At 39.6% G+C, this 13,982-nt stretch overlaps 2 protein-coding genes across 5 annotated transcripts in view; both read right to left on the reverse strand.

Moving 5' to 3' along the window:
- SSBP1 (single stranded DNA binding protein 1) overlaps positions 1-4,820 on the reverse strand; it is a 41,323-nt gene extending 36,503 nt beyond the window's left edge. For 2 of the 4 annotated variants that reach the window (XM_032305128.1, XM_032305127.1), the window contains exons 1-5: positions 4,726-4,820; positions 3,995-4,057; positions 2,079-2,139; positions 1,320-1,460; positions 1,000-1,087 (exon numbers count right to left, since the gene is read on the reverse strand). In XM_032305128.1, coding sequence (XP_032161019.1) covers positions 1,000-1,087; positions 1,320-1,460; positions 2,079-2,139; positions 3,995-4,018 — 314 coding nt within the window. In that variant the 5' untranslated portion in view covers positions 4,019-4,057; positions 4,726-4,820. Of the gene's footprint in view, positions 1-999; positions 1,088-1,319; positions 1,461-2,078; positions 2,140-3,994; positions 4,058-4,561 lie in introns of all 4 variants that reach the window. The other 2 variants (XM_032305131.1, XM_032305130.1) reach the window with 2 other exon arrangements.
- Positions 4,821-9,866: 5,046 nt separating this feature from the next.
- WEE2 (WEE2 oocyte meiosis inhibiting kinase) overlaps positions 9,867-13,982 on the reverse strand; it is a 34,414-nt gene continuing 30,298 nt past the window's right edge. The window contains exon 11 of the mRNA XM_032305119.1: positions 9,867-11,258. Within this exon, the coding sequence (XP_032161010.1) occupies positions 11,102-11,258 (157 nt within the window). The 3' untranslated portion in view covers positions 9,867-11,101. The remainder of the gene's footprint in view (positions 11,259-13,982) is intronic.

Genomic DNA, 13,982 nt, shown 5'->3' on the forward strand with positions numbered 1-13,982 from the left:
AAAATTCAAAAAAGGTATTCAGCTCAGTATTTCACTTAGCGTTAATTACTAAGACTATTTCTGCACTGTTTAGAAGGCTGAACTATAAGACAACCATAGCTGATTTTAAAGGGTAGAAAATGCACGCTGACATCATTTTCAGAGTCTACCATCACCAAAAAACAGAAAGTAGACAAAGCTAATGAAATGATTGTAGGCCAAAGGGAGTACACACAAATTCATCAATCCACAGGTAAAATTGCAAACAGATACTTTTCTTGAAATTTCCTGTATATATGTGTGCGTAAATGCAAATTCATACAAACATACATACATACTGGACAATGGAAATACATATTAAAAAAAAGGCATGCAGTTAATTAAAAAGAAACAAATTTTAGTTTTTCCTGAAATTGTTTTTCAGGAAATATACTTCATTTCTATAAAACAAGTACAATTCTAAATATATTAACTATGAATATAATTGTTGTTCAACACACCCTTTCATCCTTCTGTAGGTTTGGAAAAGACAATTTTTATTTATAATTAATCCAAGCACCCCAAAAGGGAACTATTAAGCTGACATAAAATTATCAAACATAGCAGAAGTGCTGTGAACACTGCCGGTACCTCACTGAGTCAGACTTCAGACACTCCAGGTCCCGTGCTAAGGGTCCCATGCAGATGCCAAGAGGCGACATGGGAACTCCTAAAAGCATGTTACACTTGCTCACATGGCACTCAGTACACTCTGCCTTCTCTCTTGCCTCATCTGCTTCTATTTATGTACACTCCTTATCTGTCCCAAACTGTAAATTCTTAGAAAGCTAAACCATGTTTTACAGATCTCTGCATTAGTCATATGCGGCAACACCCCATGCATATAGTACTAAGCTGTGAATAAGTATCTCGGGTTAACAGAGTAATTAGTAGGATAAAGGAGGCAGGCATTCCCCGGGAACACTTCTGACCAGTTTTTTAAACCACCCAATCTATCAAATCCTTTCTTCCTCAACTTACCCCTTTTTCACATACTGGTAGGCCACATCTCTGAGGCCTGGGCGGAATACGGAGATTCTGTGCCATGTTGTCTTTTGACTGACATCACCTACATCACAGGAATAGGAGGAATAGGAAACATGGTTATAAATGCCAGCACACAAAGCAAACGCCAAAAGACAACATGCCCAGCAAAACCAACGTCACAATTTCTGAGAGAAAGGAACAGAACTAGAGAAGAAAGATTCTTTCTAAAAGTAGCTCATCTCTAGTCAACTAACTGAGAATAAAAATGTCTCTGTACTGCTGATACAACGAACACCCGAGGCTTTCATACTCACCCATCTGGTACGCTTCACTCTCCCCGGACCGCCACATCTCATTTGTCGCTAGAGAAAATATTGTGACTGGATTTTTCCCCTCCACCTGTCTCATGACGGGGTCCTGACCCACTCGCCCCAGCAGCTGCACACGGTTCAGAGCTGAAATGCAGTGTGTAAATAAAATGAGATTTAGAGAAAGGTCCAGAAGGGGAATAGCTATGAATACTACTTCAACCTCGAGCTCAGCCTTAAACAGGTTCTAGAAGATCAGAGCTAAGTTGGGGCAAATAAGGGGAGGCTAGGAGGGAAAAGAAGAGAGAAAATAATCTTAAAGAAAGTACCCCAAGAAACAAACATTAAGCTCTTTATTTTACCTTAAAATCTTTAAAATACCTTTTTTTGAAAAGAAAAAAAAAACACATATGGTTGAAAGGACAAATCTGAGATTTGAAAATCTTTACAAATATGAGTGAATATTTCTGTGAAAGAACAGCTTGCACAGACCTTCACTCTCCCAGCCAAATAGCAGATGACCTTGGAAGACCGAGATAACCAAACCGGACTCAAGGAAATTCTTACAAGGCCCCTCAGCCTGATGGGATGAGGCCAAGAGCAGACAGGCAAACATGGGCCAAGGGCTTGAGGATTAGCAGATTACAAGCCAACTAGTGCACCTCTTCTACAACACACTTAAGAATATTTGTACATTGCTATAAATAACATACTTTAAACTAGGAAATTAGGAAAAACTAGGGAACTAGGAAATGTACTACTTACATCTTTCAAGAACCAAACTGGTGGCTACTTCAGACTCACGTCTTACAAACTGATGAAATACCTAAAGTAGAACAAATGAGTAAAATGACTTTAACTTGGGAGGAAAGGTAAACCCAACAGAAGACCTGCTCACACTCCGTCACCATCAAGTCAGCGACTCCTACGGCACACACCCCCCAAGGACTAGCAGTGCATGTCACATGTTCCCCCACACAGCACCACGAGGACCACACAAACGCTTGAGGGCCCTGAAGGCTGACTACTCCAGAAGCCCAAGGGTACCATGTCCTAGACGGCACACCTAGGAAGGTTCATTTAGAATCCTTGTTTCTTTTCTGGCAGCCCTCCTGATTGTGGTGCTTCTGTGGCTGCACACAAAGGGTAAAATCAAATGTATTTTGGAAAAATGCATGCTTTAGATAGACAAAAGGAAAAAGACTCGGACAAATCAGGTTCTCTGATAAAGTACAAAAATAGGACCATTCAAGTCCGTCTGTCAGTGGAAAGTAGTTAAGTGACACAAAACAGCAGCAATGATACAAAAGCTATCATTACTGAACACCAGCTAAGTGCTTTACCTCTTACAGATTAGTCCTTGGAAGAAACCAATCAACTATGTAAAATTATCCCTACTTTGGAGACCAGAAAAAAAGAGTTTAGACAGATTAACCTGCCCAAAATCCTACAAGAAATAACAGGCAAGTTGTTGTGCCTAGAACCCAGGGCCATCTAATACCAAAGCTGCCACTTTTCCCACTGCCCTCTGCTGCCTCCAGTGTTCAGAGAACTACTCGGTACATCAGAGAAGCATGTGTCAAGTAGGTAGCACTGTTAATATAAAAGGAGATGTCCACCAATCAAAGGAACACCCTTTCCTGGGGCAGTGCAGACTACAGAATCCTATCCCTACGTTTTGGGACACAAGGTGGTTAAGAAGGAAAGATGGAGTTGCCACACGGTAAAAAGACTCAAACTAGTACTGCTATCATGCTTCTCGAAAGGTCCTACTTGAAATACTCAGATGAGCCATAGCTCCCAAGTCGCAGAATAATGGGTCTCATTTGGGAGACACAAAAATTAAGACCCACTAGAAAAGGAGAAATAGGGAAAGATTTTAACTGGGATGATTGTTAAAATTAAACTTTTAACTCTTGTATACATCTTCACGCTGTAGTATTAAGACAGCAGTAATTCTTCTGTGTTCCAAATTCCAACACCCAATACACCGAGAAAGGCTAGAACTATGTAGAGGTTAAAGTGTCCCCACTCCAAGAATACAGGGTTGATTCTACTGCAGACTGCGTGGGAGAAAACAGGTTTCTGAGAGGAACTGATTCTTCATCAGTCTTAACAGGCTGGGGAGTGAGAGAGGTGTTATAAAGAAAAAACTACCAACTTGGTGACCAAATGTAAGTGAGGAAAATGGGTGGTCTAGTCTGGGTGAAGGTTGGCTAGAGTGTCTGGAGAAATAAGGAGTCAGACCGGTGGGAGTGAGAAGGAATTCAGGACCTCGTACATTTGTGGTGACACGAGGACTTCAGACGCACTCTTCAGGACAGGGAGAAGCGGGGTGGAAGTCTGACCACAGAGGACAGTCTGACCACATGCCTCACAGAAAAACTACTGGAAACGATTCTTACAGTCTTTAGATCACCAAAGACATTAAATGCTAACTGATCTAAATGCAAGTAGCATGTTTTTTAAAACTAGGACTCCCCTTATACATGTCAGCTAGGAAATTATTTTCTGTTTTAGTGAACATCACTTACACACGTAAAATCGTCCCAAATCCTATCAAATGAGCACACATCAAGTAGGCGGGCCCAAACGCCTTTGGCCTCTGCAGTCAAAAGCCGGACGAGATCTGATCACTACAGTTGATGGTAAGGCATCAACTAATATGTCAAAGTGGTTACCTGTAATACAGGTCTTCGAAACATGGCTCCTGCTTTTCCTACAATCTAGTCTTTGGTCTTCCCCTGGGGGGAAAAAAGAGAGAGAGAGAGAGGGAGAAAGCACGATAAATAATGTTTCTTAGAGCAAAAGCACAAATTCACTGACCCTAAATTCCTAACTCCATTCATAATTTTCACGCAGTCCACCTTACGACCATAAACACCAACATTCCTGCGCATTTTACAAGGACTTCCCCCTCAAAGAAAAAAAAAAAAAGTTTATCTTTTTATTCCCCTTGGCTTCCTCTTCCTCTGCCACATGCAAAAAATACTCTGATTTATGCCCATTTGCATTACAGTCTTCTCAAATTTTATTAAAATGCAAGCCCCCCTAGAGCTGGGGCTTTCGTCTGATTTACTCACAGCCACATTCAATACTTCTAAGTTAGTTCCTAATACATGGTGACGATTCGATTAAGTATTACAGCAGCACCAAGGGACTTAAATCTGAAACTGGCTGCTGCCAAAATTACTGCTTCCAACCCCGTGAGCAATGACCATGGAGACCCCGGGGCTCCCCGGCCTCACCGCCGGGATGGGCGGGCGCCCCTTCTCAAAGGTGGCGGTCCTAACCAGCAACGTAAAGGGACTGGGGTAGTGGCAGAAAACCCTGAAGTCCTCCGCACAGGTGAGAAGAGAAGGACCAAGACAAACACAGCACCGCGTCCCGAGCCACTTAGAGCCGCACGCACACGCAGCGAGGAACTCCCGGCTCACTCCCTCCCTCGCCGAACGCTCGAGCCGGTTCAGGTTCGAGCTAGGCGAGCACTTCCGGATACAGCGCGGACGCAAGCCTCGCGAGAGGAATAAGAAAACGGAAAGCCCGCAGCGTGCGCCATAGAAATGCTCCGGCTAGTGCCGGGGGAAAGCAAGCACCGTGATGGAATCGTTCCGGGAGCTTTTTTTTTCCCCCCGGCGGAGAAAGCAACGCCGCCGAGTGGTGAGTGCTGCTGGTTTCAAGTTTCTACTGAAATGAAATTATTTGACAAGCTTCCCAGCCTGGACCGGGAGGGGGCGAGGTAGACGAAACAAAGGATAGAGAGCGGGGCCTCTGGGGAAAGACTGGAAAGGTCCAGGCCTGCCTAAGCAATAGGGTTCCCAGAAAAAAGTAGGGCTGAGCGCAAAAAATTCAGGGGGTGCCAAAACATTTGGCAATCCAAATAGTATTTTAGGAAGAATCAGGATAATATTTTAAGAATACATTCATTCAAAAAAACTCTGTGAGGAACAAAAAAATAAAAAATTTAATTAAGTGTAAGTTCTGAGCCGAAGTGAATCCTGAGGCACAAGGAAAAAATGAACTTTTTTACACATAGAAAAAGAAAAAAAAAAAATCCAGAACACTGAAATACTTGAATATCAGAAATTCGAAGAGAGGGTATATTAAAACTCACCACATGAAGTTTAAATATTTTATTTATACTAAAACCAAGTCACTGTAGTTTTACTTTCCTGGCTTTAATAGAAGTAAATTTGATCAATAATTGCAAAAATCAACACCTTTGCTTATTTCCAGTTGCAGGAATTGCCATTTCTGACCATTTTTCTTGACCAAGTGGCACTCTTACATAGTTTTAATTAACTTCAGCTTGTTGATCTTATTTTATTTAAAATTCTGATATGTTCTTCCTTGTGGATCTTTTCTAATTTTAATATTTTTTAAGTATTGCATTAAAGTGGCCTTGATCTTGATTGTTGTGTTTCTGGGCACCCCTTAAATTTTGCCTCATTCACCCTAATCTTGGCCCTGCTTAGCAAGAGAGTATTGGGGTCCCACAGGTTGCAGGATACAGGCCAGAGGTGGCCTCCCCAGGCCCCTCCTCTGCTGGTCTTTGTCCTGTCCAACGTCTAGAAAGGGAAGGTACCCTCTAGCACATTCCTTCTCCAAACCCTACTTACAGGGCTTCATTGGCCCATTTTTGCCATTAAAAGAGAAGAATACAAACTACTTAACATGGTCTCCAGTGCACACTTTAACCTGCTCCTAAAAGCCTGGCTTTCTAGTTGGTACATTCTAGACGCTTATCTCCTGTTTTACCCCTGCCTTCACCATGTTTAGCTCCTGAAACAGCGGTGTTATACTGCCTTCCGGCCTTGCACAGGTTTCAATCATCCCACACCCCACCAGCTGTTATTACTGTCAGTGCCCTCCGGTGATTTCCTGTATAAAAATCGCACTTCTAGGGGCTCACTCCGTTAAGCATCTGACTCTTGGTTTAGTTTCAGGTCTTAAGCTCAGTATCCTGAGATCCAGCCCCACCTCAGGCTCCGTGCTCAGCCCAGAGTCTGCTGGAGACTCTCTCTGTTTCCCCCACCCTCCTCCTCGGCTCCCTCCCTCTAAAATAAAATATTTTTTAAAAATTATGTTTAAAAGAAATCTTCCTTCTACGAGCTGTTGACTCAAATGAAAAGCAAAATTCATCCTGTCCTCCAAAACCAATTTCCCCCTTTTAAGCTATTTGTTTATTTTAATGGTACCAATATTATCCCAGACTTGAACTTTGGAATCATCTTTAAAACTTCTCCCTGATCACCTACATCCATTTGTCCACATGCAGTCGGCTCTCAAAGTTATTTCATGACGCCACTGACCTCTCCCTCTTTCTCTTTGCACATACTTCTGAGTGAGGAGTGTGGAAAGGATTGTTTAAAATAAAAAAAGCAGGGGTGCTAGGGTGGCTCAGTCAATGAGTGTCTGCCTTCAGCTCAGGTCATGATCCCAGGGTCCTGGGATCGAGCCCCGCATCTGGCTCCCTGGTTGGCAGAAACCTGCTTCTCCCTCTCCCTCTACTTGTGTTCCCTCTCTCACTGTGTTTCTGTCAAATAAATAAAATCTTTAAAAATAAATAAATAAATAAATAAATAAGCAGAAAGTACGCCAATTGAAAACATCCTTGGACAAACTCATAACTTAATAACACCTTAATCTAAATAAATAGCATCTTAAATTAATCTCAATTCTCAGACAAGAATTACTAATACACATGCTCCTTAGACTGTTGAGACAAATCACAAGTGCTACCTTACTTTTTCTTGACCAAAAAAAAAATTAAAATATACAAAATATGTAAATGTATAATGTCATGGAAGAGCGGAGCTGAAGCATTTTCTTATCACCTAGATCCTCCTTCCCCACAACAAATGCTCCAACATCACTTTGCTCCCTGTTCTCAGCATCTGAAATGCCCTTTTCCATACTTTCAGAATTCTCTACTCAAAAGTCCTTACTTTTTTCTCCAATTTCACTTTCTTTACACACTCAGTTTATCTTGTATTATAATGTAGATGACCATGAAGGTGCCTCATCTACCCCATTGTCTGTGAGCTCTAGAGGACAGGGACCTTGTCAATTTGTGAATCAAAAATTATGCTCTAGAGCAAGGAGAGGCTTTAGAAGGGTTCATTCAGGTCATAGGCTAGAACAAAAAAAAAAAAAAAGAAAGAAAGAAAGAAAGAAAGAAAAAAGAAAAGAAAAGAAAAACCAGGAAGAACCCAGAAGGGTACTCAAATAAGCCTGAAATTAGAAGACTAAAAACAACAAAGAATCAGAGACCTGGAAGAGTGGCTGAAGTGTATTTTTGTAATAGAGCTGCCTCTCTCTTTCAAGAATCTCCAGTGTGCATAACTGTAGACTCTGTAGTTCGCCCATGGACCCAGAAAGGGCCTTCTCAATGCTGAGAACTAGTGAAAGATAACAATGTGACTTTAATCAGTTACCATTTCCCCGGGCAGTGGTGAAATAATTCAGGGCTTTCATCCTTTGCAAAGCTAGCTGAGAAAGCGAAGTATCTATCATAGACGCCCAGTGCCTATTTTTTGTGCCAGTACCGTGCTGTCTTGGTGATCACAGCTTTGTAGTAAAGCTTGAAATCAAGCAATGTGATGCCCCCAGTTTTGTTTTTTTCTTTTTCAACATTTCCTTAGCAATCCGGGTTCTCTTCTGGTTCCATACAAAATTTAGGATTGTTTGTTCCAGCTCTTTGAACAATGCCAGTGGAATTTTGATCGGAATGGTATTGAAAGTATAGATTACTCCAAGTGGTATAGACATTTTAACAATGTTTATTCTTCCAATCCATGAGCATGGTCCATATGTATAATGGAATATTACTGAGCCATCAGAAAGGATGAATACCCAACTTTTGCATCAAGGTGGATGGAACTGGAGGAGATTATGCTGAGTGAAATAAGTCAAGCAGAGACAGTCAATTATCATAGGGTTTCACTTACTTGTGGAACATAAGGAAGAGCATGGAGGACATTAGGAGAAGGAAGGGAAAAATGAAGGGAAGGCAATCAGAGGGGGAGATGAACCATAAGAGACTATGGACTCCAGGAAACATATGACAGTTGTAGAGGGATGTGTGGTGGGAGGGTGGATAAACCCTGTGATGGGGATTAAGGAAGACATGTGTTGCATGGAACACTGGGTGTTATATGCAAACAATGAATTATGGAACACTACATCAAAAACTAATGATGTACTGTATGGTGACTAACATAATGAAAAATAGATGCCCAGAGCCACCTAGTTATCTTTGACCTTGCCTTTTTTTCCCTTCTAAAATTAGAAAAAGTCTCACTAATAGGTATCAAGTGGTAGAGACCAGGGATGGTGGTGCTTTATCACGGATAGGAAGCTTTGGACAATTTTGTTGTGGTAGAAAAACATTTGTTAGAAATTTCAATCAGATTTTCACTTTGGTTCTAAATCAGTTTTTCTCAAGCCTCGTAATAACAGTTGGAAAATTACAGCACTTACTATTTAAATGGATTACAGCATCTATTTTAAAGTGGCTCAAAAGCAATTTTAGCAGCACTTCAGTTATTAGTTATTATGGCTACTTTTTGTTAAGTTTCTTTTTTAAATCAACCTGACAATTTTTATGTAATTCAGGACTAAAATTATGGTTCATACAGAGATTAAGAAAAAAATCTTAACCCTTCAGGCTAAAATGGTGACCTTTATCTTTTAATGTTTATCTTTATACTTAGGTAATGTAAGTTAGCTTTAGGTAATGGCATCTATAAACCAATACATATGTTAGTGCTTAGTAAAGCACAATAGTATTCCTTTAAGCCTCAAGATTATCTGTTGGCAACTTAATGTCTGTGTTTAAGATACATCTATAGAAAAAGCAGCATATTTATATCCTAAAATATTTAAGTTCAACTTGTTTAGTATTGTCAGTCCAGTGATGTTAATATTTGACAGTTTGACATTGGATAACTAATTCCTGGGTTATCTTGTGATCTCTGTGCAGAAACAGAACTTCAGACTGAGGATGGAGCTTCTTACTGAGGCAAGGGGTCAACTTCAACTTCCAACTGAACTGGAAGGAATGAAGTCCCCAGCCCAGCAAAGACCCAGTCCCTCTCAGACTCTATAGTGTCTATGCAGCTACCTGCTGGTTTAGTAACTGTGCTACTGTGGAGTCCCGCCGCCAGAAAGAAAGGGAGAGAAAGCAGTAGTCCGGCACTCAGGTGCCAACATGGGCTCTGAGAAGCAGGGTAGAGAAGAGGTCATAGACCTTAATAGTATTAGTTGTCGGTGCCTGAGAAGACAAATATAATCAAAGAATTCTGGTCTCCACATTGCAAATGCTTAATAACACACCTGTTTCTATTCACAGATTGTGGTTGACCTCATATGCTACTTCAAAAGATATGGCTGGGGTTGGGGAGGCAAGAGATAAATCAACCCATTTTAAAACCTTGAATAAAGACTAGCTCTTTAAAAATGGCGAGGGACAATACAGAGCACTTTACCCCCACTTACCTGCATGGGAAGAATTGCTACTCCAAGACAGAACAAAGAATGGTATGATGGTTTATTCAATTTAAAAAAACTTCTTAATTTGCTTTTTTAAATGGAGGGTAAAGAAAACTATAAGGCAGCAAATAAGCCTACAGCATTAACAGGCTACCTTCATTAACATGGCACATCCAAGTTATCAAATGCTGTTATGACCAATATTATTTTCTGTATTAGAGCCTGACCATTCTTAGTTTTTAGGCCCACAAAGCTGAGCCTTACAGCCAAGACCTGGTACTACCAACCTACTGAATTTTCTCACATATCTACTCATGAAATAGTTTCTAACAGAAATTTCTCACTCTTTGTTACATATTACAAAGAAGAGTACTTTACCCATATTTGGCTTTGGACAAGATAAAAACCTTTATTTACAAATGTTCTATTCCCTTAAAATATATACAGAGAAAATAATTTGGATTAAAATATCATAAAATCACAGGAAACAAACCCAAATTCTGATAAAAAAAAATCAAGGAGAAATTGGTGACACCCACAAAATCAAAACCAGTCATAACAATTACAGGAGGGTCAGGGCACATATTCTGAAGAACAACCACATTAAATTTTCCTTGAACTCCATTACCCAGTATTTTGTTCCATAAGTTAATAGCCAGTTCAGAAATTATAAGTTATATATAGGCTATTGCTACCCACTTGACATAATGGTGAACTCATTTAATAAATATAATATCTGGTAAAGAGATTGTCTTCACTTAAAGAATATAGTAGGAAAACCACTTGATTAGAGTGGTTGAGAATTCTTTTAGGAATACCATCATTCACCCCAAGAAACATTATTGAAATATGTGCACAGTTACTGAACTCAAAACAAAACTATATTCCTCTCTATTTGCAGGGAGAGTCCCTATTCCTTGGTAGGCAATCAGCTACAGCAGCCTCGTAGTCCATAGGCTATGCCTAGGGTGCTGCTTTCTCTTCTTTGAGTTCAGAGATACCTGCTTTCCCATAGTACATCAGTGAGTGTGAGAAGTAAACAAACTGTTGATAGGTAGCCTTAAGAATATAACAAGAGAAGAGAAATGGCTGCCAGTAATTGTACCTGGGACCATTGCTAATACGCAGCCTTAATAGCTTGACTATCTTGGTTTTCAATGCTAAATTAGGAGTAGTTTTTGAATTCTTTGGGCACTCGTTGCTTAATCTTCCCCTTTACAAGAGGAAGGCTGACACAGTCAATATCTCTTTCTGGAAGCTATAAGGCAAAAAGGAGGTTGGTGTGAACTGAGTTGTTATGGGGAAGACTTGCCCCAGCCGAAGCATGAAGATTTTGCACTTTTTCCTCCCACCAGGTGTTTGGTGCTTCTTGATCCTGTGGGAGTCCCAGAGACCCCAGCATCACCATGCTCTTCCTGGGAAGACCAGGTCTGCTGAGCTTCTCTCAGTTCCCTGGCAATTAAAGGGGAAGAAATATATTACTTGATCCTAAATTAAGGATGATATTTTTGATCGAAACTAACATAGATTTTTCTTTTTATTTCAGTATTTATAGAAATAAGCCTGAGCTATATACAGAATAGAAAATTAACTCCATGATTTTTTTTTAAAAATGGCTGGCATACACATGCCATAACACATGGTAGATTAGGTTTCCTAAATCCTACTGATTGGAGCATAAATGATGTATAAAATTTTTAAAAGTTAAAACCTGATAAAGATATCACTAAAAAAGGACTACAGGCCAATACATCAGATGAACATAGATGCAGAAATTCTCAATGCTAGCAAACTGAATTCAACAATACATTTAAAAATCATTCACCACAATCATTCCCACAAGTGGGATTTATTCTTGGGTTTCAAGGGTGGTTCATTATTCATAAATCAATGTTATATACCACATCAATAAGAGAAAGGATAAAAACCATATAATTATTTCAATAGATGCGGGAAAAGCTTTTGACAAAGTACATTACCTGTTCATGATTTAAAAAAAAAAATCAACAAAGTAAGTTTAGAGGAAACATACCTCCACATAATAAAGGCCATCCATGAAAACCCACAGCTAACATTATCCTTAATGGGGAAAAATAGAGCTTTTCCCCTAAGATCAGGAACAAAACAAGGATGTCCACTCTCACCACTTTTACTTAACATAGTAGTGGAAGTCCTAGCCCACAGCAAGCAGACAATAAAAAAGAAATAAAAGGAATCCAAATCAGTAAGGAAGAGGTCAAACTTTCACTATTTACAGATAACACGATACCGTATATAGAAAACCCTAAACACTCCACAAAAAAACTGTTAAAATTAATTGACAAATTCAGTAAAGTTGCAGGATACGAAATCAATCTGTAGAAATCTGTTTCACTTCTATGTACCTGTAATGAAGCAGCAGAAAGAGAAATCAAGGAATTGATCCCATTTACAATTACACCAAAAACTATAAGATACTTGGGAATAAACCTAACCAAAGAGGTGAACGACCTGAACTCTGAAAACTGTAAAACACTGATGAAAGAAATTAAAGACATTTCAAAGAAATGGAAAGACATTCCACACTCATGGATTGGAAGAACAAATATTGTTAAAATGTCTATACTACCCATAGAAATCTACATTTAATGCAATCCCTATCAAAATACAAATAACATTTAGAAGTAGAACAAAGAATCCTAAGATTTGTAAGGAATCACAAAAGAGCCTGAATAGCCACAGCAATCTTGAAAAAGAAAAGAAAAGCTGGAGGCATCACAATTCCAGACTTCAAGTTATACTACGAAGTTGTAGTAATTAAAACAGTATGGTTCTGACACAAAAATAGACACAGGGATCAGTGGAACAGAATGGAAAATCCAGAAATAAACCCACAGTTATACAGTGTATTATTCTTCAACAAAGCAGGAAGAATATCCAATGGGGGAAAAGACAGTCTCTTCAACAAATGGTTCTGGGAAAAGTAGACAGCTACCTGCAAAAGAATGAAACTGGACCACTTTCTTACACCATACACAAAAATAAACCCAAAATGGATTAAAGACTTAAATTTGAGACCTGAAACCATAAAAATCCTACAAGAGAACACAGGTGGTAACTTCTTCAACATTGGCCATAGCAACTTCTTACTAAATATGTCTCCTGGGGTAAGGGAAACAAAAGCAAAATGAACTTTTGGGACCTCAGGATGAAAAGCCTCTGCACAGTGAAGGAAATCATCAATGAAACTGAGAGGCAACCTATGGAATGGAGATGATATTGGACAAATATCGTATAAAGGGTTAGTTTTCAAAATATATAAAGAACTAATACAACACAACCCCCTAAAAATAATCCAATTGAAAATTTGCAGAAGACATGTACAAACATTTCTCCAAAGATGACATCCAGATGGCAAATAGATGCGTGAAAACTTGGTCATCATCACTTATCAGGGAAATGAAAACTACGATGAGACTCACCTCACACCTGACAGAATGGAAAAATCAACAACACAAGGCACAACAAGCGTTGAAGAGGATGAGGAGAAAAAGGAACCTTCTTGCACTTTTGGTGGGAATGCAAATTAGTACAGCCACTGTGGGAAACAGTTGTGGAGGCTCCTCAAAAAGTTAAAGAGAGGGGCGCCTGGGTGGCTCAGTGGGTTAAAGCCTCTGCCTTCAGCTCAGGTCATGATCCCAGGGTCCTGGGATCGAGCCCCACATCGGGGTCTCTGCTCTGCAGGGAGCCTGCTTCCTCCTCTCTCTCTTCCTGCCTCTCTGCCTACCTGTGATCTCTGTCTGTCAAATAAATAAATAAAATCTTAAAAAAAAAAAAAAGTTAGAGAACTACTTTATAATCCAGCAATTGAGTATTTACCCAAAGAATACAAGAACACTAATTCAAAGGGATACATGGACCCCAATGTTTATAGCAGCATTATCTGCAATGACTAAATAATGGAAGCAGCCCAAGTATTCATCAATATGTGAATCGGTAAAGAAGATGTGGTATACTAAAGATACAAATGAAGTGATCTGAAGGGGTACATGCACCCCAATGTTTATAGCAGCAATGTCTACAACAGCCAAACTATGGAAAGAGCCTAGATATCCATCAACAGATGAATGGATAAAGAAAATGTGATATATATATATATATATATATATATACACAATTATATATAATACAATATAC

This window comes from Mustela erminea, chromosome 11 (genome assembly GCF_009829155.1).
Source record: "Mustela erminea isolate mMusErm1 chromosome 11, mMusErm1.Pri, whole genome shotgun sequence".
In the NCBI taxonomy this organism is placed as follows: domain Eukaryota; kingdom Metazoa; phylum Chordata; class Mammalia; order Carnivora; family Mustelidae; genus Mustela; species Mustela erminea.